This window comes from Gasterosteus aculeatus, chromosome X (assembly GCF_964276395.1).
Source record: "Gasterosteus aculeatus chromosome X, fGasAcu3.hap1.1, whole genome shotgun sequence".
NCBI classification, from domain to species: domain Eukaryota; kingdom Metazoa; phylum Chordata; class Actinopteri; order Perciformes; family Gasterosteidae; genus Gasterosteus; species Gasterosteus aculeatus.
Genome location: NC_135698.1, coordinates 16,838,760 through 16,863,467, shown reverse-complemented (window position 1 = coordinate 16,863,467; position 24,708 = coordinate 16,838,760). Strand labels below are relative to the sequence as shown.

The 24,708-nt window shown below is 43.7% G+C and overlaps 1 protein-coding gene across 28 annotated transcripts; it reads right to left on the bottom strand.

Annotated features, from left to right (window-relative positions):
• Positions 1 to 559: 559 nt before the first annotated feature.
• On the bottom strand, positions 560 to 20,177 carry phf21ab (PHD finger protein 21Ab). 28 transcript variants are annotated; one of them, XM_078083111.1, is made up of 21 exons: positions 19,681 to 19,893; positions 19,499 to 19,569; positions 18,271 to 18,351; positions 16,408 to 16,447; positions 15,815 to 15,866; positions 15,593 to 15,685; positions 14,644 to 14,676; positions 14,448 to 14,513; positions 11,435 to 11,587; positions 10,908 to 11,138; positions 10,362 to 10,472; positions 9,261 to 9,602; positions 9,012 to 9,131; positions 8,534 to 8,585; positions 8,370 to 8,449; positions 7,888 to 7,984; positions 6,911 to 7,017; positions 6,321 to 6,476; positions 5,904 to 5,979; positions 5,713 to 5,816; positions 560 to 5,373 (listed from the first exon to the last, which is right to left on the bottom strand). In XM_078083111.1, exons 5-21 carry the CDS (start codon positions 15,854 to 15,856, stop codon positions 4,615 to 4,617), a joined length of 2,622 nt encoding a protein of 873 aa, XP_077939237.1. In that variant the 5' UTR covers positions 15,857 to 15,866; positions 16,408 to 16,447; positions 18,271 to 18,351; positions 19,499 to 19,569; positions 19,681 to 19,893; the 3' UTR covers positions 560 to 4,614. The 28 variants fall into 28 exon arrangements, with proteins under 28 accessions (XP_077939237.1, XP_077939235.1, XP_077939240.1 ...); XM_078083109.1 differs by lacking the exon at positions 19,499 to 19,569 and having other exon boundaries at positions 19,681 to 19,927; XM_078083114.1 differs by lacking the exon at positions 19,499 to 19,569 and having other exon boundaries at positions 15,593 to 15,682; positions 19,681 to 19,926.
• Positions 20,178 to 24,708: the final 4,531 nt, after the last annotated feature.

Here is a 24,708-nt window from a genome sequence, read left to right as displayed (position 1 = left end):
CAGCAGAGAAAAGCGCTGCCTGTGACTGCAGATGTGGCCGATGACCTCTTCAAAACCACTGCAGTAGTCCGCTTTCAGACCGTTCCATTGCAGCACCAGGCTGCCCCTACCCTTCCTTCCTGGCCTGGGAGCCCCCTTGAGCGCCGCAGGGAAGTCAAGGTGGTTAAATATCTCCTTGATCTCTTCCTCCCCGTAAGCTTGGAGCTCCTCCCTGGCTGTGGGGCCAGGTGGACAGGTCCAAGACCTTGCAGGCTTTGACGAAACCATGGCTCCCTGGGTCCGGTTGCAGATCTTCTCCCCGATGGACTGAAACTTTTCAGTTTATATTATATATATATATATATATATATATATAATGCTCCCGAACTGTTCTCAAGAATATAAATGAATGACCTGTTATTTCTTTTTATCATTACAGAAAGTTTCAACGGATATGTTAGCAAAAATAATATTAATGAATACATGTTCCGTGAATAATCCGATGGGAGGTCTTTCATATTAATGTTGAAGCCTGATTTAGTATCTATGAAACCAAAAGTTCACAGAAGGGACACGCTGCTTTTCACAATTTATTAACAAAATGATAAAATAAATAAATACAAATTGATCAAATGCTCCTAATATCAACTCCTCCCCCATGTTCCCTACAGTATTTCCTAAACACTGCATACAAATAATTCATCACAGAAGAGGCTCAATACAGAGGTAAGAATCCCACCAGACCAGTCACAATGTCAGGCCAAACAGAAGACACATCCGGAACACAAGTCAAAAAAATAAACACATTCCTTTCCAAAATCATTATGAAAAATACAAACAATTATACAAATATTTAGATTGTGTAATTACCAACTTACACATTTTTCAGCACACCAGGTGAACTTTTTCTTTATTCATATCGCTACAATGCATCTTACCGAATGAAATTAAAAAACCACTTCTTGTATTTTTTTAATAATTCTTATTTCATGTTTTTTTTCTGCCCCCCCCCCCCCCCCCCCCCCCCCCCCCCAAATAGAATGAGCCGTGGATGAGGTAAAGAAGCTTCGGGTGAAAATCTGGATGCAGAGAGGATGGATGACGTCATGTCTCGACAGAACACTAGAAGGCCACAATCACAAACACGACCGTCTATTTCATCTTCACGTGCACGAGACCCCCCCCCCCCAGACACACCAACCCTCCCAGACATATCAACCGTCCCAGACGTGGAACTCCACCTGCTAACCTCACACAAAGGCCTCCCCAGAACTCGGTGTTCTTCGGATCACTTTGCACTTCGATTTTAGACTTTTCTGCCCCATAACATCTGGTTTGGAGCGTTGGTTCAGATTTAAAACCTTACAAATGTCAGGAAAAAAAAAAGTTTTCAAACCGTCAAGATGTTCTAAGAAAGTAAAAAAAAAGGTGACTTAAGTCTAAAGAACAAAATTAAAAGTATATGTAAAAAGTAAAGTGTATTATAAAAGTTTTGCATAAGAAGGCATGCCATCCAGCGTACTGCTCAAGGGTCCAAGTCGGTCTGGTTGTCCACGCGAGCGGGTTTACCAAGTTTAGAAGATGAAGAAGAAGCACGGCACAGAGGGAGTCAACGATTCCGGACCAACACTCTGATATTAATAATAATCATAACAATAATACTGGTCAAACCAAAAGTGCATCACCAAACATCTGTCACCGAGCAGAGATCTCCTCCTCCTCCCCGGACCATCTCATGGACTACCACAGCCTTTGACCTCTGCAGGGATTCTTTTTTTATCTTTTCAAAACATCAAAAGTAAAATCAAGAATAAAAAAAAGAAATAAAAACATTTAAGGCTCAAACTCCTAAAATTGATGCTGACAAACGCGATGTGGTTGTTCTGAGATGGTGCAAGACGAAATGTAGTTTCTACTTGCACGGACTGTGGGCAGCCTGAGGTGAGGGGGCGCTGTGTCAGGGGTCTTTGTGAGTGGGACAGACCAGAGCCGGGGTGGGTATTCTGGAGGGTTAGTAAGGTTTCTCCAAGTCACAGTGCAAGTCAAGAGACAAAATATTATCTGCTGTTTGAAGAAAGGCACTCAAGGTACCTACTGTACAGAGAAGTAGGGGGGAGGGGGGGGGGCGTGTTCTGGTTCTGGACTGTCGGGTCCAGAACATCTATTGGATAAACAAACGTGTGGCGACGTCCTGCTGAATGAAGGCAGTTTGTACAGCTGATCTCAGATATGAAGAGTCCATGACGATACGAAGAAAAGAGACGGAGATGAATTCAAGGTCACCGACCACGCAGTCGCCCCCCCTCACTGATGGTCCATGAGTCTACAGCCATGCTAACAGCTTAGCTGCATGCTAACAGCAGAATGCTAACCCACGCGCCTATGAAATGCCAAGAAGAATTTGATAAGGGTCGTCGTGGCGCAAGGGTAGAGCGGGTGCGCTCGGATACTCAAGGTTGGTGGTTCGAGTCCTGCTGCCCCATGTCTCAAATTGAAGTGTCCCTGAGCAAGACAACTCCTAATTGCTCTCTGGGCAAAAATGTAAAAAGCCATGAGTTAAAAATGTAATGTAGGTCGCTTTGGATAAAAATCAGCTAAATGACCTGTAATGATATCTTTAGTAAGTTACACTATAATCTATCTGATTGTTGTTTGAGATATTTCAGCTGCATAGCAAGGCTCGGGGGGGTACTGTATGGCGACTTCAACATAAAGGAAATACAGAACAACAAGATTTTAAAGACCAGAGGTCTCGATCAGCCCACCAGAACAAAGACGGCAACAACAGCCCCCAGGTCCGGGTATCCTCCTACAAAAATATTGGCGATGTGGTGATAAGTCACATCACAACACAGAAGATGCATACTCTTTTTGATTCCATATCAACGTACAAAAGAAGCTCGGCGGCGGTGATCTTGTGCTTTCATGTCGGGATGTTTGTGGTGAAGACAGAAGAGGAAGAGCTCCCCTCGAGTTTATATATATGAACAACAGAAGTAAAACTCCAGGAGGGTCAACGGATCATCTGGCGTTTGTGATAAATATATAGATATATAGATATATATGTAACGCCAGATGATCAGATCTCCTTCAATGGTGTGAAACAGAAAAACAGATGCGGATATATTTGGAGTTTTTTTTGGCAGTTTGGGATTCAACATTAAAAATGTTCATGATGCAAAAGCCCACCAGTTAAAAAAAAGGAATTCCTTTGTGTGTTTTTAATAATGCCAGTCAGCAGGTTCAGGAACAGAAAGCACTTATTCTGAAGACTAGGAAGACCTGAATATCTTTTCCTATGAATGAAGAAACACAGACCAGTTATGGTGTGTGTGTTTTGTTGACATTGCAATATTGCAAATCTTTCACATTTAGTGCTCACAATCGACACACAAATGAAAAAAACCTCAATCACTACACTTAATTGGTTCTTGGCGTACTTGGCGTAAGTTTCTTTGTACTCGTAGATTTATTTGAAAGTTAGGAACGTTGTTTCAATAAAAAGACTTCAAACCAAACTCAACAGCTTGAGTTGTGTGTTTGCTTGAGGTCATTGACCCGCTTTAAATCCTCAGCAGACGGGAGAATATCGGTTTGGATTTGGTGGACAGGATGTCGTTTTGACCAGCTCACCGCCCCCCGCTCTCATTCATCACTTTTGTTTTCTTTGTTGAGTACACCAAACTCGTATCCAATCTTTTTAACCTCAAACAAACAAGACTTAAACTATAGACATAGTTAAACAGCCCTTCGGATGCAAAGGAGGGTGGAGTGGGGGGGCAAGGTCAGATTGTTGGTTAATAGGGAAGTTCTACGCTCATCGGCCCATTGGGTTGGATCCGAATCTCCGAATCTTACCGATTAGAGGCTGCTATCGGCGATATGCTTTGTGACGAACATATAACAGCCCCCCCCCGCAGCTCTTTTTGTTTGGTGTGCGCTGACAAGAGCAACACCACCAAAGTGCTTAATTCTCATTTTAATTTAATTAACTGTATCCCCCTCCGTTAATAAAAATATTTGTTTGAAGTGTACTGAACCTGTTCGGGGTGAAGGAGGTGGGTCTCTGTTGATGAAGGTTTCAGGTCTTTGTGGACACTGAACAAGGTTGAAGGTGTTGGTTAATGGGAAAGTTTGAAAAGTGTTATACATCAGACTTCTTGGTTTGGGGCGAGGGAGTTGGGGGGGTTCATCGGAGCAAGGGGACAGACAGGCTCTCTTTTCAGCACTCACACTATCACAACACTGCTTATTAGACCAGCAACCCCTGACAGATGTTTGGTTCAATGTTCTCCGATCCCATGTGCCCCCCCCACAAGAGAACACAGGGCCCACTGTAACAGGCACACACTGGTGTGATGATCTCCCTTTGAGCATTCCCGCCACAGACGTCTATCACTAATTGGCATGATGGCCCTGGTGCGAAAGCCTTCCTGTACCCCAGCTCTGTGTGGCGGGTTGAGGGGTGGGGGGGGGGGGGCATCCTACGTCCCCGTGACCTGGGCTGTATATCTACCATTGACACAGTCTGACAATACAATGCAAACAAACAACATTTATAAGATTGGCAACTTTAGGACACCGTAGGGTGTCTTTTTTAGATGTGTGTCTGAATCCCGCAGCGGTGGGACAAGATCACTTTTTGTCGTCCAAATTGCTGACAAGAGCTGGCAAAGAATTCTGGGAGGGTTCTGAGGTTTTGCTGTTGTTGTTGCTGCCGTCAGCGTCGGTGACCTCCTCCTGCTTCTTCTCCACCGCCGTCTCCAGAGGGTTGGCGGCAGCCATCTTGTTCTCAGAGTTGGTGGCGTTGGCATGGGGAGCGGCGGCTGGGCAGGCGGCGGCAGGGCTGACGTTGGGGCGGGCCGGCACAACAGTCCCGTTGGTGGTGGCCGGGGTAGCAACCTCTGAGGGAACGAGAATGTCAGCCACTGGCGCCGCCTTGACCTCCGCTCCAGCCGCAACCTCCACCTGGACGGTAGTTTCTGCAGCCCCGTTACCGGGTTTTGCCTTTGCCTCCGCCCCTTTGTCGAGGCTCTTATCTACCGGTGGGGCTACGCCGTCTTTCTGGACCGCCTGGCTGTCGGTGTCCCGTGCGTCTGCGGCCATTCTGGGGTCCTTGTCCTCCGGTGCGTTGACCCCGTCAGCGTCCCCGCCAGTCGGTGGACTACCAGCCTTTGCCTTCTCTGCGCAGTCAGCCCCCAGCGCGGCTTCACAGCCGAAAGCCGGACCCTCAGAAGCGTCCCGGCCTCTGGCGTCAACCTCCTTGACCGTCTCTGACAAAGCTCGGTTGAATTTGAAGGTTTGGATGAGGCGGATCAGGTGCTTGACCTTCTCCAGGGAGAGATGCATGTCCTTCTGACGAGCCAGGATGCTGTTTTTGGTCTCCATGCATTTCTGATGAAAGATGACAACAGAGTCAGACGAGTGGCTAACGGACCACTCTAGGACAGATAGCCTAGCAGCTAGCAACATGCACTCCATCTGTACATCTACCCTGCAGAGGACCACCAATGTGTCCCTAAAGGACAGTGGTCTGCAAAAACGTCCTGCCTAAATGTGGGGACATTATTGGCACCTCAAACACGTCAAATGATGGAGAGTTGAAAGCAAAGTGCACAAGAACAGCAGGAAGAGTCGCTAGTTCAACATGTTCCACCTCCAAGATGATCACATGTGTGCAGTTTGTGTTTAAAATACAATTAAACAACAGTGTTAAAATACACACTTTCTTACCGTTATAGAGTTGCTGAGCTGTTTGACTCTCTGTTCCAGCTGCTCTCGCTCTAGCTTCAGTTCAGCGCTCCATTTCATCAGCTTCTGTTTCTCCTCCTCTTTAGCTGCAGCAGAGACAGAAAACTGAAGGTTAATTTCCCCGCTGAGCGGCTCGGGACCGGACGTTCCCGGGAGATTGAACCTGATGTCACCTTCTTTGTAGGCGATGTAGGAATGAACAATAGCCAGAGTGCCGGGCCACGGAATGGCTTCTTCTTTCTTCAGGATCTACAAAGAGAAGCTCAGAGTTGTCAAAGAGGCAGAGACCTGAGATTTGAGGGCGTCAAGGTGAGCGCCACCATGTGGTGGGATCGAGAAGGGGGACAAGGAATGGAGTGGATGGGTGTGAGATGCCAATCCTTGCTGACAATGAATGAGACAGATGCACGAAAAAACAATACTGCATCATGTGTATGCTTACAAAGGCTTGAACGGTCCTAAAGTCTAGGACAGAGTGGCAGAAGGCCGGCCAGCATATTTCTACAGTCAACCATCTACCGGCTCTGATTGGCCCTTCTCCGCACTGCGGTACCCCCTTCCCCAGGATTAGTCACGGCTGCTGTGGTTACCTGATCTTGACATTTTGGACAGATCCACATGCCTTTAGGAATGGTTTTCAGGGGCGGATCCAGGCAGTCCAGGTGATAAACACGAGAACACGTGTCGCACATGAGCAACTGGCCACTGCGTCTGCACACAGTGCAGAAATCCTCATGGATGTCTCCCTGTGAGGAAGAATTGGACCAATCAGTTTCCAGCCACCCAACCGAGCCTCGTGGAGAGGCAGGGGGAGGCACCGTGATCTGGTTGGGCTGAGTTTACAGTTGGCCTGGTTTGTAATACCTAATGGACATGGTGTGTGAGGTTACTGGACCCACAGGAAGAGTTACTTGATATCTTTGAGTTAGAATGTGTAGGTAGTAGTTCTTAATAGATGCTCTGGGCTACAGGACACTGTTCACTTTGTAAGGCTGAAAGTAAAAAATCAAATGATGACTGATGGTTACCACATGAAGACAACAGACTAATGAAGTGTTGGTGGAGGTCTCGGGAGGGATTGGGGGGGGGGGGGGGGATTGGGGGCGAGCAACAGAGCTACCGGGCCAATAAGGACTGTGTGTGACGGGGTGTTCTGCCCGTCTCCCCCATCGTTACTTACATCCCCAGAGCTGGGGCTGGGCAGGGGGAGGGGACGGACGGGGCTGGAGGGGGAGGTCGGGGTGAGGCAGCCCAGCTCCGGGACGCTGCTGTATTTGGGTGGGCGACCTGGGTGAAATGAGACAGACAACAAAGACGGAAAACAAAGAAAAAAAGAAAGATGGAGAGGGGGGAAGAAAACAAAAACAAACAGTCTGTATGACATACCTTGGAAAGGGAGTCTTCATTGGCTAGCGTGAGACGGGGGAGGAGGGGGGGGGGCGGTAAAGGGAGAAGGAGGAGTCAGAAGCACAGACAGCAGTGTTAGTGCATGAGACTGGCTCCATGCAAGCTGAGGCCAGAGCACAAGTACAACCTAGACGCCTATGGAGCTTTGTGTCAGATGTTAGCGCTCCTCAGTCACATGACCAGCTCCACAGGTTCTGATAAGCTGTCACCAGAGCGGACCAGCTAGTCCATCACTAGACATGACTTGTTATCTAGCTAGTCCATCACTTGACTGGTTGGTTAACTAGCTAGCTAGTTAGTCCATCAATAGACATGAAACAGGGAGAAAAATGGAAGTAGACGATTCTTAATTCAAGTTTAGTATTTTTAGTTGTGAAGCAATAAAAGCTGATTTCTGTTAGTGGCGTTACTCCCAGGTCACTCAGTTTATATGTGTGAACAATCGAACGATTTTAAAAACATCACTCAAGTAAAAAACTAGTCTGATGCCTTCATTCATATCGACAGCAGCTATTGATCAATAGACGAGTGAGGTTTGACCAATTCATTCTTATGGTATTATGGTTTGTAAAAATATATAAAATCGTAAGGGTGAATCTGCTGCTGCAGGTTTTAGGGTCACCAAGATCAAACCTCACATCTCTTAGTCTGCGTTCACATTTGTAAGGTTGGTGAGAAACAAGCAGAATCCCGGCTGAGTGAGGAGACAGGAAGCAGGAAGATGAGGGAGGACGTGTTAGTAGGACGCACCGGGAGAGTCTCTACTGGCCAGTGTGTCATACGGACCTCTCTTCCTTGTCCCCTGGTGCAGAGGGCTGTTCAGGTAGCTCACTGCACTCTTCTTCCTCTGAAACACCAACAAACACGATGAGTCAGGAGAAGAGACACAGCAGCTGGAAGAGCACACCCGTTACACATCTGTAGCACACTTAAACATGACGTATTAAAGAACGGAAAGCTTTTGCTGCTGAGTTTAAAAAAATAAAGATAAATCCCCTTGAGCTAATGAGCACAAGTATTTTCTGTGGTTGTGAATATGTATAAACCATGGAAGGAAGCCAGCTAGCAGTGAAAATAAAGATATATTTCAATAAATATGAAATATGTAAAAGAAAATAACTACATTTCCAAGATGAAAAAACAAATATATATCCTTTCATAAGGAGGTTGAGACGAGGAGCCCTGAGGGAAGAAGCCTGAAGGATAACAGAGGCGAGGAGCACTCCCTGTACCTCGGGCTCGAACACTGCGCCGCTGTACACCGGGTTGGCCGTCGTTCTCCTCTTGCGCTCCTGTCTTTTGCTTTGAATCTCTGCAGAAACGAAACACACATCAGAATGAAGAGACAGTGGACCTAAAAGAAGAGGAGGAGGAGGAGGCGGCTGTGAGGGCTCACCTTCCAAGTGGTCGTGTGTCACAAGGCCCAGAGACACCATGAAGGCCAGTTTCTACAGGAGACAAACAGAGTCTAAGAGCCTAAAGCGCCTCTGTAGAACCAACATCTTTTATTTTATACACAAGTCAAGCTAACGTTAGCATCCTCTTGCTAATTATTCCATAGACAGTTTTTGGCGAGCTAAGCTCCAAGGCTAAAAACGGTTTGAAGATGGATGGATGGATAAAGTAACTGAGAAAAAGGAAGAGGACGTCATTATAAACTCATATCCCATATTCATAAACTACTTCATCACCTTTAAATAAACCCTCTAAAAGGAATAAGTCAAGTATTAATGTGTTGTAAAGAAACAAAGGTTGAACTTCCATCTTTAACACTTCCTATTTCTTAAAACCTGATCCTTTATTGTTTATCAGTGAATATTTGTCACCAAGTTGCCACGGCGACTAGCAGCTGAGCTCCAGCCATCAGAACAGACCTCTGGGTTCTCCTCCTTCTTGGTTCTGGGAGGAGGCAGAGACAGCGGGGGAGAGGAAGAGGAGGAGGAGGAGATGCTGACGACGACCTTCTGCTCTGCTCCTCCTGCTGCTTTAACAGTCTGTTAAGAGGACAGGGTGAGATTCAGTCATCTATCTAACATTCCATCCTCTCTGCTCTGCACACGCAATGTGTTCAGGGTTTGTGGGACAGGTGAACTCCATAGGGGAGGGGGAGGGGGGTCTCCTACCTTGGGCTCGGCGATCAGACTGCTTATCTGAATGGGCTTGGCGGGGGTCGGGGTGAGGATGGGCGTGAGGCCCAGCACCTGGGCGGGGCTGGCGAGGCGGGCGGGGCTAGCAGTCACCGGCGTTGTGATGACGATGCCCGTCAGCGGGGCGGCGCCGGCCTTGCCGCATGGCTGCCCGTTGACGATGCGGACCTGGTGGATGGGGGGCGCCGAGGGCAGCGAGGACGACAGCTTGGTGGCCAACATGACGGGCCTCTGGAGCAGTTGGGGGGCTGCCATCATGGGGGGCGGAGGGGCCGGGGCGATGTGCACATTCGTGGGTGTGGCTGGCTTCGGCCTGACCTGTGGACAATGGACAGCCAATCGGAGAGCAGCACCAGAGAGAGGGAAGAGCTGGGTAAGGCCACTGTGGAGCTCTGCTGTACTGGTACTACAACGTGTTCTACTACTACTAGTACTACTACCACTGGGGATTGTAGTACTACTACTATTACGACTACCACTATGAATTCTAATACTACGACTAATACTAGCACCATGGATTTCACTACTACCACTGACGTTTTTCAGGTGGGTTACTGAAACGATGACATCCATCTCTGGTTATTAAACATTAACCGTGGAACCGGGTCACGAAAGGTAAAATAAAGCTTCCCCAGCTTTTATTGTGGTGACTTTGGTGCTGCCACACGTAGATATTTACATCCAAGTGAGTCTCTCGCGACAGATTTCCATTAACATAATTTTGACTTGAATATAAGCGTATTAGAATACTACAGGTGCTCTCAGTGACATCACTCAACACAGGTAAACATCACGCGTCCATTTAAAAGGGTTAAAACACACACAGCCAGGAACACAAAATACCAAGAAGCTGCAGGACGGAGACACACACACACACCGTTGTTAAATAAATAAAGAAGCACAACGAGAGGACAAGAGATGAGTAGAGGCAGCACAGAGCAAACAATGTTTCATCGAGCAAGGCATGAGTGTCTGCTTTGCTCCCCCCCGCTGGAGGGGGAGCGGGTCATCTCAGGGTAGGCCACACACACCGGTCTGAGGGGGTTAGGGGCGGAGGCGGGGCGTATGGGGACGCACCTGTGGCTGAAAGGTGGGTCGAGGCATCAGTCTAGGAGGAGGGACAAACTGAGGAACTTTGATTGGCTGGGTGGTGGTGTTGGTGGTGGAGGTGATGGTGGTGGCCTGCACCTGAGACAAAACCACAGCAGATGTGGATCTGTGGTCCCGTTACACCCGCACACCTGTTGTTTTTACACCAACACGTGGGTGGTTGCTACACAGAGACTTCTGCTGTTGTTATTGAGGATTTTTTTTTTTTTTTTTTCTAATGGGACTTGAAACTTTGCTACTCGAGATGTTGTGATCACACAACTCCTGTCCTGTAGCCCAGAGCATCCTTTCCTCCTTTCAACCTCTACTGTTCCTCTTCTAACGGACATGAACTTGTGACCGTGTGAGATAAACATGACCCACAGCCTCCCGCAGCATGAACCATGTGATCAAAGAGCCAGCACCTTTCCACTGCCAGTCAGAACGGTCAAACTCTCCTACAGGTGACAGCACGTGATCTACAGTAACTCAGATTCCAGGAGGGGATACATGACAGGAAGGGGAGCGTCTTACCACCATTGCGTTCTTTGACACCAGTCGCACCGGCTCTGAGCTCTGATTGGTCAGCTTGCTGACCACCTGTAGGTTGATAGGAGCGTTCTGCAGGTCAGGTTTGGGAATAGCCGTGGTTACCATGGCGACAGCGGGCGGGCGATGAGGCAGGACGGAGCCGGGCGGGGCGGCAGCAGCTTTCAGCACCAGAGGTATAGTCTTTGCGGTAAGGACCGGCGTGACCGCCAGGGTCTGTAGACAGATACGCATCTTCATCACAGGGACTCTGAGCCTCGGGTAATGCCAGCTATTTCCTACATTACCCAGCATGCCATCTTGCATGCTAATATACAGTCATCTGATTATCAATAATCCGTGTTTATGACATTTTCAACTTTTACTGGATACTAAAATTGCAGTGTTTTGAAATCCAGCCAAACTCTTTTCATCTTACTTTCAGAAAATTAATCTGATTGTACCATTAAAACTTGTTGTTTTTAGTTTCTTTATAAATGTATGCATGTGTATATTGTGTGTGTGCGTCCTACCTGCTGCAGTCCTCCAGGTATCTGCTGGCTCTGCAGCAGGTTGCCCGGCTTCATGTCACCCCCTGCTGGAGGAGTTTGGACGTGCAGCTGCAGCTTCGCATCTGGCTCCTGTTTCACCAACAACTCCTTCCTCAGCTGCTCCACCACCTTCTTCTGCAGGAGGAGAGGAGAGAGGAAATAGGATAGTTGTGGATGGGAGGAGAGGAGGAGGGGAGAGAGGAAACAGGAGGTTAAAAGAGTAAAGCCTGTCACCAACCCTCCACTAAGAGAATTGGTGAGGTAACTGGTCTCCATCAGAAGGAGAGTTGGTGAGGTCACCGGTTTCCATTTGGAGAGTTGCTGTTCAAGCCCTCTATCTTGTGATGGAACTAAGGAATATCCCAGCATGATAATTCTAACGTGGCATATTCACTCAAGCATCACAGTCAGACCTTCTAATAAAATAAACATACACAAAAGGTTTAATGAAAGGTGATGATCGCTCAAATCCAATTGGCTGTTGCTGCACAACACAACTTTATCCAATATAAAAAAATATAAAAACCATTAAGTGGTCTTATCTGTAGTAGTATCAGGTTGATATCTACAATAATATTTAATCGTTCAAATTTTAATACAGCTATAAATGTGTTATTTTAAACACACACAGCCCGTCTGTTGCTAAGCAACACACAACTCCTGATCGAGAAGGAGAACTTCATCTACTGCTGAAAGACATTTACTGTCCCAACCAATCACACAGGGGAACACCCACTTCCTGTTTGACCTCCAGAGAGCTTAAAGGAGGTTTCAGAACAACATTTACTTGATCCATATTCTGTAAAGAGATTCTACTGAGGCGTTTTAATGGAGAATGATGACTATCCTGTTCTATACACAGACGGTCTAGGTCCACCACAAGATGGTCTAGTCCTAACTCTAGAAGGTCTAGTTCAGTAGTAGGTCTGGTTCCACCCGTCTTGTAGAAGAAACGTGTTTAACAGGACAATATGACAGCAAAGTAAATAGGGAGGAAGGAGATAAAAATAGAGCTCACTAATAATAATAATAACGAATAAAGATGTAAAGCTAAGGTAAACACCGTAAACATCTATTTATTTATTTATACAGTGAGGAGAGTATTTGATAACCTGCAAAATCGGCAGTGTTTCCCCACTTACAAAGCATGTGGGAGTCTGTAATTTTTATCATAGGTACTCTTCAACTGTGACGGAATCTAAAACAAATCCAGAAAATCACATCATATGAGGTCGCTGGTCAACAGCCCCGAAACCTAAAGGATCTGGAGAAGGTCTGTATGGAGGAGTGTGCCAAAATCCCTGCTGCACTGTGTGCAAACCTGGTCATGAACTACAGGAAACATCTGTAATTTCAAACAAAGGTTTCTGTATAAAATATTAAGTTTGGCTTTTCTGATGTATCAAATACTCATGTCATGTAATAAACTGCTAAATATTTTTTTTAAATCATACATTGTGATTTTCTGGATTTGCTCTAGATTCCGATTTACTATTAACCATACATAGCGCTAAATTATTCAAAATTAAGAATGTAAAGTTACACATCATGACTGATTATCAGAGCTGTCCCTCTCCTCTCTCACGACTGATGTTCACCTGACAGTTTCCCGATTCAGCCAATGTTTTATAAATGTTGCTGAAAAGTTGTTGTTGTTGTTGCTGGCGTTAGCTGCACAAACTAGGCTCACGTTAGCTAGTGTGTACGTAAAAGGAGGAGCTGAAGTGTATTTATTTATTAAATTGTTTAATTCAATTGTCAATTGTTTCATTTTAAAAATTGCAATCTTGCAAAGGGTGGTTTTCTAATTCATGTCTCTATTTTGTGTAAAAGCCCGATTGATTTTTTACAAATTATATTTAAAATTAATTATTACTCCATTAGACCACCCTGGCATGTTTCCTCTCTCACCACAGGAATCCCTGCATTAGAAGACTAATTCTAAAACCCTTGACAAACTTGTGCAATTATGTTACCAAAGCTGAAAACAGTTATGCTGGTAAGAGAAGCTATAAAACTGGCCTTCCTTTGAGCTAGTTGAGTATCTCGAGCATCACATTTGTGGGTTCGAGTATACTCTCAAAATGGCCAGAAAAAGAGAACTTTCATGTAATACTCGCCAGTCTATTCTTTTATTTTAGAAATAAAGGCTATTCCATGCGAGAAATTGCAAAGAAACTGAAAATTAGTAGTAGTAAACTTTTCTGTTATAGGGTTAGGGTTAGGGAAGTGCCCATCAAGCCAATCCAACTTGTGGGAGATGCTTCCGGAAGCATTTGTGAAATTTCTAAAGATTACCTCAACAAATGAACAGCGAGAATGACAAAAGTCTGCAATGCTGTAATTGCAAACGGAGCATTCTTTGACGAAAGCAAAGTTTGAAGAACAGAATTAATGTTTCAAATAAAAATCATTCTAATCATGTCAATTTCTTGACTATATTTTCTATTCATTTTGCAACTAATTTGATAAATAAAAGTATGAGTTTTCAAGGAAAACACAAAATTGTCTGCATGAACGGTAGTGTATATGTATACTAAGTATACTTTAAATTTACAATGTATGTTGTCGTACCTTTAAAATTGAAAGTATGTTGTTCTAGGATGAAGTTTGGGACAGCCATAAACTCCACATGCTGCTTCTGTGATCGTCGTGAGTCCGTCACCGTCTCCTTACTGACGGACGCAGCAACGAGTAAAGGACGATCGCTAATTGGCACTACCGCGTTTTCCATTAGCCCGAGGCTTAGGTCGGCCGAGCATGCGTGGTGACAAAGTTTCATATTTTATGAGTAAGTTAGTGACTAACATCTGATTTCATGAGTTCAGCTCTCTGCTCCACATATCTGCAAAGTCCCTCAGCTCTTTCAAACATTTCCTTCCTGTAATCTTATTGGCTGCCTCTGCAGACCCTGAACCGAATCACAGACTGCACTGGCCTCATGGTCAGATTATAACCTACCAGGTCTGAGAATGTATGAATACATTCAACGTACCTGCTTCTCACTGAGGGCCGTGATCTTGGCTTGAAGCTCGTGGAGCTGCTTCTTCAGATCTGCGTTCTGAAAACAGGAAACAGTTAGCCCCCCACCCCTATAAAATAAAACAAACTGCATCATGTGGTGCGTTCATTAGCGGGTACTGAACGTCGCTACATCTGAGACAAAAACAAACACCCGAGTCCCAGTTTACCTGAGGGTCCTGCTTCATCTGGGCAACCAGTTTCTGCAGAAGAAAAGCAGAGAGTCAGAAACCACAGGACCACCTGCTGGTCAGAGCCAGATACAATAGCAGCTCAAGCATACTGATGGTATGAGAGAAATATCACGTCGTCATATTGTGAATTCCATGGTTTCACCGTAACGTTGGGTTAAACAGGGGCTTGAACACTGAGGCTTGTGTTTGATAATCTTGGAATATTAAATATAAAATCTATACAGAAACACAAAGGATTAAAGAGGTTTGTTCAAACTTTTATTTTAATTTTGTTATTGAAAATGATTTGACAAAAGCAAATAACTAGATTATTTAAAAATGACCTCATTTAGAGACAAGTCAGCTGGATTAGTTCACCACTATCCCGGAATAAAGAGCAGCTCTCTTCCTCATTGATGAAGGAGAGAGAGGTTTATAGAGAGAGAGTTCTCCTAGATCACAAAGATCCCTTATAACGTCACTTCCTGTACGAGCACAATTGATTTTGAAGACAAGGAATCATTTATTTATTTTTATTTACTTGAGCCGTACATGATGAACACCACACCCAGCAGAGCGTTTCACAAAATGTCCCACAGAACATCATAAAGTTTATCATCATCATTCATTTCATCCAACAGATTATTAGAATGCACATATTATGGTCTTGAACATATTCATCATCATCGTCTTCTTTTGATTATTTGCCATTGTGCTGTCAAGAGAATCATGGTTTTGGTGTTCGACTTTTCCCCCTTTGGAAGTAGGACATGCACGCACAATTATCCTGATGACTGAAGTCTGGTTCAAACTAACAAGCCTGTTTAATCGGCCTTTGAGGAACTGAGATAGCCCGACTTCAATCATCAGGTTAATTTAAGCTGGCTAACGGGACATTTGAGCGATTTAGTTGGACCACGTACGATAGACGGGTCCCTGGACTCACCTGGTGGATCTGGATCTCCACCTTCAGGGCCTCCTGTAACATCTGGAGCTCCATCATGGATCCAGTCAGTCTGCCAGCCGATCGATCAGCCTGCTGTCTCACACACACACACACACACACACACACAAGCAGTGTCAGGGCCTCATATTATTACTCCTGTAATGAGGTATCAATACGTTATAAGTATAAATAACTGTTGTTTATTAATAAGAGTACTTCTACCTTAACACCGTCTCCAGGAGGAAACGCATCCACCTGAAGCATTAAAGTGCCGCTGGAAACAAACATTTCAACTTTAAAAAACAAAGCTTGGTTATTATGAAACAACACATTCATGCTATGATGGTAACTCTCCGTATTAGTGCATATAATAAACTCTTTTATAGAAGAAACTAAACATTCGGGAAATTATGTTCCTGCATTCGTACTAAACCATTTCCCATGTTTAAAAACCCATGAAATATACATCATTCTTAATGAGACATGAATTATTATATATACACATATCATGTTTGTCCTAATAAAGTGAATATATTTCCAAAGAACGTCAGCTGTGTACAATATTTAGACTTCTGATAGAATATTAAAGTTTTTATTGCCAACAATTGCATATTAGATCATTTTAATATTGGAAATCAAGTTGAACTTTGTGTACTTTCTGTACTAATACATAGATAACTATTAAATTACTGGTTCTTAGATCATGTTATTCCATATAAATCAAATAGAATAAATACAACATGAAAAATAAGCATGTGTGATAATTATTTTTCAGTTTTCTTATAACTTTATTATTATCTTAATGAGAGACTCACCGCCTGGCTGTGGGACTGGACTCCACCCACCCGTGCTGCCCTGTTAATCACAACAAACGCACCGCGTTAACAGCCTGTGATCAATAAGAAATATGGAACTCAGATTCATCGGTTTCTGTATTAACAAACTGTTATAATGTGGGATTATATTTCAGATCTCTCTTTATATTTTTATATGTGATTATTTATATGTCATTATATTTCAGGGATATTAATTTGTGTGATTCTAGAATAGGAATATTTATTTTCTATATTTTTACCGGTGTCCAAGAACCTTGGAGTTGTGTTTGACCAGGATGTGTCCTTTAAGTCCACACACACAACTTGTGACTAAAAGCAGTACTTTTATGCATAGGTATTTCTCATTTTACTTTAATTTGTAACAGTTGCACTTTTACTCATAAAATGTATTTCTTTACTAAAGTTAAAAGTACTAAACAGTACATTAATTACTCTTCAAGGAACCTTATTTTTTAATGATTTATACCTTTATATCAAACTTCTATGACATAACACACATAATTCACCTGGTCAGACATCATTCACCCGTTCACACCCTGATGACAGCAGCTACCACACACAATGTTAGTGACTAACATTCATCCATTCACAGCCTGCTACAGGAGCCATGTTGGTTCAGTGTCTTTCCCAAGGACACATGGACACGCGGGTTAGCCGGGCCTGGGATCAAACCGGCGATCGTATGATTGGAGGACGCCTGTGCTCCCACTCACACAGTTGCCAGAGTAAGCAGTAAAAGTACAAAAGACCAACAGTATCAGTACTAAAACTATCAGCATAAGTATTATGAGCAACATGAAGTTTAAGCTCACAAGTATGTAAGCTCATTGTAGTACAAATAGCTGCACTTAGAGCACGTAGTGAAAGTACTAAGTATAACCATTTTTGTGTAGTTATGTACTTTTACTAGAACAGATACTATAAGTAGTACCCTCTTTGGGTAGTTACACTTTTTGTAGTAGTAAAGGTTCATAAGTAGTATCACCTTTGTGTAATTATATTATCTGTAGTAGTAAAAGTGCATAAGTAGTATTATCTTTGGGTAGTAACACTTTGTGTAGTAGTAAAAGTGCATAACTAGTATCATATTTGTGTAGTTATAGTATCTGTAGTAGTAAAAGTACATACGTAGCATTCTCTTTGGGTAGTTATACTTTTTGTAGTAGTAAAATTACATAAGTAGTATCCTCTCTGGGTAATTATACTTTTGGTAGTAGTAAAAGTACATAAGTAGTATCACCTTTGTTTAATTATAGTATCTGTAGTAGTAAAAGTGCATTAGTAGTATCATCGTTGGGTAGTTATAGTATCTGTGATAGTAAAAGTACATAAGTGCAACCATCTTTGTGTAGTTATAATATCTATAGTGGTAGTACATAAGTAGCATCATCTTTGTGTAGTTATAGTATCTGTAGTAGTAAAAGTACATAAGTAGTATCATCTTTGTGTAGTTATAGTATCTGTGGTAGAAGTACATAAGTATAAGCCTGTTTGTGCGGTTATACTTTCTGTAGTAGTAAAAGTGCGTAAGCAGCTCTTTGTGTAGTTATAGAATTGGTAGTAAGAGTTAGAAAGTGTTATTAGCACTATCTTAATATTATTGAAGACAGAGTCAGAAAAGTAGCAGTAAAAAGTACAATAGCTTTCTCTGCTAATGTGGAATACAAGTACGAAGTACTACCATTAAAAATGGAAAAACTCATTACCAACAAGTACCTGAAAAGAAACGCAAGTACTGGAGGAGGCTAGAATTACTTTCTAAATTGAGAAAGTACTATTCTATAAAATGTCATTGAGTAGAAGCATCGGTAGAAAGTATCATGAGATATTGAGTACAAGTACCTTAGAATGACACCAGAGTACGGAATGAGCCGGTGCAAGAGGTTGTGACCTCTACCACTAAACTCTCTTCACACAAGACGCCTGCACGAAAACAGAGTTTTTAAGTCCCTGTAGTTGGTGTACATCAGTTAATAACCTTCCATCAGCATCACTTGCATGTACAAGTACATTAAACTTACGTTAAAGAAAAGTTGTATAATATATAATGTAATACAGCAGTACAAGTACAATATTAATCAATTTAACGTAGAGGAGTAGGAGAATAAAGCAAATAATTTGAAGCACAAAAATGTAAAACTTGTGCTTAAGCACAGTACTTGAGTAAATAAGCGTACATTCCAGCACTGTGCATGAAAATACTTAAGGCAAGTACCTAAAAAGGCTGGCGTTACGTAGGCCTGTTGTAAAAGTACTTCGTAAGGTGTGTACAGGTGGCACCAGGACCTCTCTGGCTCATCCTAACCGCGACGCCTCACACCAGACCCCGCTCGTATACGCAGCTTTCCGTCCCCTGCCCTGCGGCGGAGGACCGCTGCCCCGGTTAATTGGGGAGTAATTGTTCCCCGGGTGGGACACCAAGTTGTCCGGATAAACTTCCATCTACATCACATGCCGCTGCAGAGGGCCCCGGAAAAAAACCCGAAATGAAGCTTAAAATGGAGGGTTAAGATGAGAGCCTTTGCTGCGGAAGAAGACTGACAAAGTGTTGTTTTTGTTTCGGCGGAGGAATAAATGTTTTATAACCTTGTTATTAAGCCACTATGGCCGCCTGGATGTCCAGCCTGCAGCGGATCAAACCCCCGCTGAGCCTCTCCGGTGAACCACACCGTCCATCGGCGTCCCTCACGTCCCCCATGTTGATAAAAGAAGAGTCCGAACAGACGGACCCCTCCGACATTGCTCCGCTGCGAGATGTTACGGAGAACAAGTGGATGTAGCGTTAGCAGCTAAGGCTAGCGCCTCCTGCTAGCCGCCGCGGAGCTAACGCTAGCTAGCCACGCTGATAACTTGCACCGAAAGGAGCAATAATCGAGTCGTTCGGCGGCAATTTGACAGAGAAAACCCCACACAAAGACGGGCCATAAGAGGGGGTAAATAACGCAGGAAGGGTCTCGCGGACGGGACGCCATTTCTCAGAAATCCCGACACCGAGCGTCGGCGGGTCCAAGTTATCCCTCGGCCCCCTTGTCCTCCACAAATACCAACTCCTAGAATAAGAAACACTCACCAGCTAAAACACATAGAAACACGGGGGACCCTGGTGAACGCACCGGCCGGCTTGGCTCGCACACCTGCCCGCTAGCACACAGCAGCCAACGCACCGATGGGGACCGGCGGCGGCACACAGGTGAAGTTTGGCAACACGGAAAATGAAAGTTATGAAATTAAAAAAGCCCAATGTACACTTACTCAGCAGCAGTCCTCCTCTAGATTAATTAAATATATATATAAATGTGTAAGGAGCCGATCCACGATGGAACAACAGCATGGAGGAGGAGTCCGGCTCAACACTTTCCCGCGCTGCTTTATGTTGTTGCCGTATTTTATATTTAGTTTTGGTTAAAAATTAGTGTAAAAACAGAGAAACTGAAGCTACAAAACAAGAAGAACTCTTCTTCAATCTCATTCAGCTCAGCCGAAGCACCGCGCGTATCCCTGCGCCGCGGAGCTGGAGGAAGGGGCTAGCGAGAAACTACTCGCGCGCGCGGCAGGCACGCGTGGCACCGCGACGAAGCAATCGACCTGTGCGCGTTCGCGCGCCGCCGTTGAAGTTCGTCAAATCGAACCGATCGGCGGCGCAAGACCCGAAGAAAATGTGTTCGAAAAGCGGACTACTTTTTGTGTCGGTGCCGCGAATTTATTTCACTTTGCCTAAGGAACGGGGGTGCTGCGACTCCCATTGCCTAAGGAAAAAACCCGGATGTAAACTCAGCGAAACTCTAAGGAGAGAAAGTCGGCGCGTGCACACAAACACACGCACACAAACACACCATTTGTTTAACTTGGCAGTGACGCGGAACAGTCTGTTGGCGTCTGGTTCTGGTTCTTCTTCGACCCAGGTCATCCAGCCTCAGTCTGCCGCTGGTAGAGCTCCAAGAGGAGGAGGAGAATATGAGGAGAGGAGGAGGATAGGGGGGCGAGGATTTATCACGTATATCTAACATATAATACACATTTATATCATAACCCCCAAATTCTCAAGAATAATAAAAGTACTGCACTAAATAGATAGAAAGAGACTTGTTGTAGTGCTTTATACGGCTGAGGGAAATTTATGTCACCTGTTTTTACTAAAAACTATTGGTAATTACTTTCAGAGGATAACATTATGGTTTTGGTGGTTCTGGAGAGGATAACTTTTTTATTCATTTATTTTTGTATGTTATTGAGGATTTTTATTGTGTTTATTTATTCTTATTTAGAGGTGTCACTAGATGGAGCTAGATATCAACCTCCTTATGTTTAGGTTTTACAGTACATTTAATTGACTACTGTACTATTAGGAAGTATTTGTACTGTACTTGAATATTTGTTATGTTAAAACTGTATACATTCAATACTCTGGATTAGTCTGATAACTACATTACATATTCAGATTATTAATCCTCTAATCAATAGTGTTAGTAAAAGGAATGCTAGTTTCTTCTGCCTCTACTTGGTATTGACTGTTTATTAATGTGTCTCTTTGTGTTTCTCTAGTGTTTATTTTATTGTGTCTCTACTTTGCATTTACTTGGTTTCTACTGTGTATCTTTTTTTGTATGCACTTCGTCTCTACTGTGTATCTACCGTGTCTATACAATGTCTCTGCTGTGAAGAGACGCAGTGACTGAGAGGAACCACTAGATGGAAATAGAAATCAACCTCCTTTATGTTTATGTTTTACAGTTCCAGAGTACTGTACTATGAGAAGTATTTATATATAGACCGGACCAGATCAGACCAAACCAGAACAAACCAGAACACTTCTCTCTGGCTCTGGTCTTAACCTTCCTGTATTTGCTTCTCTTCTTCAGAGTCTTCTAAGTTATGGATTCTCAGCAGTGGACCTGAACTCAAGTCTGACATGGTTGAGAGGATTCCTGGTTTTCACCCAGAAGGTCCCAGGCTCAACTCCCGAGGCAGAACTCCCAATAGTTTATGATCTCAATCTCTAGTTTGAAGTCTTCTTCAATACAGTATGATGTTCATTTAGTAATTTATGGTCTATTTGGAGTCCATACAGCAGGGGATGCTCTAGGGCGGGGCTATATGCTGGTTGACAGGTCTCCACCAGAGACACATATATGCTGGTTGACAGGTCTCCACCAGAGACGCATACATGCGGGTTGACAAGTCTCCATCAAAGACGCATACGGCATCTCTACGTCCTCCCCAGTCCTAATATGGTTACTTCCTGTTTACAGGTTGAACTGTGAGTTAAAGCTAAACCTGCTTAGCAGATGGATCTGTTGGAGGAACCAGAACCTAAGCCACCAGAACCTGAGAGGACGTCTACCTGTGGTAGACACGGTTGTCCTCCATTTAGAAGGTTGGCGGTTCGATCCCCTAATGTGCATGTCGATATGTCCTTGCGCAACACTAAATCCCTACTTAATCCCAACATTGCTCCTGTAGCTGTGTGAATGTTAGTTACTGATGGGCCGTTGACCCTATGTATGGTAGGTCCTGTCATCAGTGTATGTAATGGGTGTGAATGGGTTAATGATGTCATGTAGTGTTAAAGCGCTTTGAGTGGTTGGAAGTCTAGAAAAGCACTATACAGTCCATTTACCATGTGGTTTAGGAGTGAGATCTTCTGTCAAAGGCGATTTGGTCCCAGATAGTCAGAACTTCATGTAGTCGGGTCTCATTTCGTTAAATATAACTAACTTGAATTACATGAATAGGCAAAGTTAGATGTAATTAGAAGACAGATACTAAAAAAAGTCAGTGTGGGTTTGTTTCCTGTTTTATTTGTAGTTTTGCTGTACTCTCACCTGGGTTAGCTTCACTTCCTGCCCTGTCATGTTAGGGTGATTGCCCTGTGATTGTCTGCTGTGTTTCTGATTATTTCCACCTGTGTCCAAACACCTGCACCTTCCCAGTGTATTCCAACCATGTGTATCCCTTGTCATTGTATGAGTTTCCTATGTCGGTGAGGTTTTGTTTACTGGTGTCCTGGGGTCCGTTTCAAGTAGGAGGTTTAACAAACTCTGAGTCAAACCCTAAACTCTGAGTTGATTTACCCTGAGATGGGAAACTCTGAGTTTTGGGTTTCAGAACAGCTGTTTAGAGTTGGTTCAATCAACTCGGAGTAGGTTGACTCAGAGTTGAGCACGTGCACCACCACAGTATAAAGGCAGCATGAATGGAGCCACGATACTACGATTCACCATGGCAACAACCACAAACAGTATATTCACCCCCATTGACCTGGAAATATTAATGGAAGTGTACGGCGAGTTAGAAAGAAAAGCAACACCGCTACTGCAGCAAAAGACAGAAAAGGTTGTGGGAGAAAATTGCTGAAAGTTCCAATATAGTGTTAAGTTAATATTTAATGTACACACTAATCATAATCCATGTGTTTTACTAATTCCCAGTGGGAAAATTACATTTTTTACACTGTTCGTTAGAATGCACTACACAGGCTTGACATACACACCCATGCTCCTATTTAATCACAAGAATAATATCGCTGGTAAGAACTGGTACAACGGTATTGGACCTACAATGTATTTTATTCAGGTGCATCCTGTGGATGTCCTCTTTAATAGCTTCACTGGTTTGTGTCCAGGGAACAAAAACGTTTAAAAGACGTTTCAGAGCGACGCACACGTTTCTCACGGCTCTGCATACAGCAGCTTTACTAATATTCTAATGTTTTAAAGGAAACTGCAGTTTTTCAAAAAAACGTAATTCTACACAAAGGATATGCTCGGATGTGAGAGCATGTCCACGATGAGAGACGTTAGTTATGTGCGGACGGGTGAGGTTATGTACATATTTGATGGACTGTGAAGATAAACGATACCGTTTAAAGTCATCTGGAAATATATCTAATCGGGCCTCAATATTCTCTCCTGCGTAAGTAATCCCACTTGTTCATATGTGGAAACTGCGCTAAAATACGCCTATACAGAGTACTTGAATGAATGAGGAAATGAAAACCCTCATCTCAGGGTTAACAAAATCTAAGTTTTCACTAAACCCGCTTCTTGAAACAGACCCCTGGTCCGCGGTTTGCCCCGAGGCATAGGTGATTTTTTAAATAAAGTCTTCTTTTTCGTTACATCTGTGAAAGAATCCTGCTTTTCGCCAGTTCAAAGGCGACAAGATGTTACACTGTGATAGACAGGAGTACTATTTATATTCACACCATGTACATAAATATAACTAACTACTCATCAATGTGAAACTGTCTCCAGGCTTTTTTTTGCTTTTAGTCAGTAGAAACTTAAGAAACAAAAGCAGTGACATTAACAACATCAGATGTTGTGCGTGAGGCAGCTCCTTTAGGCTCTGGACCAGTTGACCGCCGTCTTTTACCCAATCGGAGGGTAACGACTTCCTGTCCCTTGGTAACCTCCTTAACGTGTGTTGATTGGCTGTCAGCCGGCTCTGCTCTCCTTTGAGAAACAGCTCTGGCCTTTTGCTTTCAGGACTTTTCCTTTGATGGCGTCTGAGATCAAAGACGTTAAACCAATCAGGAGGCTTTCATCCTGTCAGCTGACTGGAGAAAGAACAACAACAGATGGACAGACACAAGGGCTTTATTTAATAAACTCTTTATTAGCTGAACATCAAACCTGCTTGTTGGTCTCAAACATCTCCATGTGGATTGAGATGTGATGTCATTGTCCCCTTCTCCCTCACAATTGATTATTGATCTGACAGAGCTGAACGCTGTGTGATGGTTTAGTTAAGAGATGCCAGGGAAATACATCACAATCTGTTTTAGGAGTCTTCATTTTCATGATATGTATATTGCTGATTGCAAATCACCAATTCAGGGATAAGGAAGCAGATAAGAACAGGTCCATAAGAATAAACAGGTTAATAAGAATAAATAAGTTAATAACAATAAACAGGTTCATAACTCGTGAACTATCTGCCATCTACGATCTGATAGCTAGTAGCTGCTAGGTGCTATCTTCTATCCACCAGCTGCTTTCTGCTTTTTGGTATCAGCTAGCTGCTAACTTCGACTGCCATCTGTTAGCGGATATCTGCTAACTTGTATCCACCAGGTGCTATCTGGTATCTACTAGCTGCTATCTGCAATATGTTATCTGCTATCTGCTAACTTGTATCCACCAGGTGCTATCTGGTATCTACTAGCTGCTATCTGCAATATGTTATCTGCTATCTGCTAACTTGTATCCACTAGGTGCTATCTGGTAGATGCTATCTGCAATCTGTTACCTGCTAACTTCTATCCACTAGGTGTTATCT

Excerpts from the sequence above, each read along its gene's own strand:
- phf21ab (XM_078083108.1), bottom strand. The coding sequence starts at position 15,856 with ATGCTTCAGGTGGATGCGTTTCCTCCTGGAGACGGTGTTAAG. Across the intron at positions 9,603-10,361 it reads GACCCACCTTTCAGCCACAG|GTCAGGCCGAAGCCAGCCAC; the intron begins GTGCGTCCCCAT and ends CATTGTCCACAG. Across the intron at positions 7,018-7,887 it reads GGCCAGTAGAGACTCTCCCG|GTCGCCCACCCAAATACAGC; the intron begins GTGCGTCCTACT and ends CATTTCACCCAG.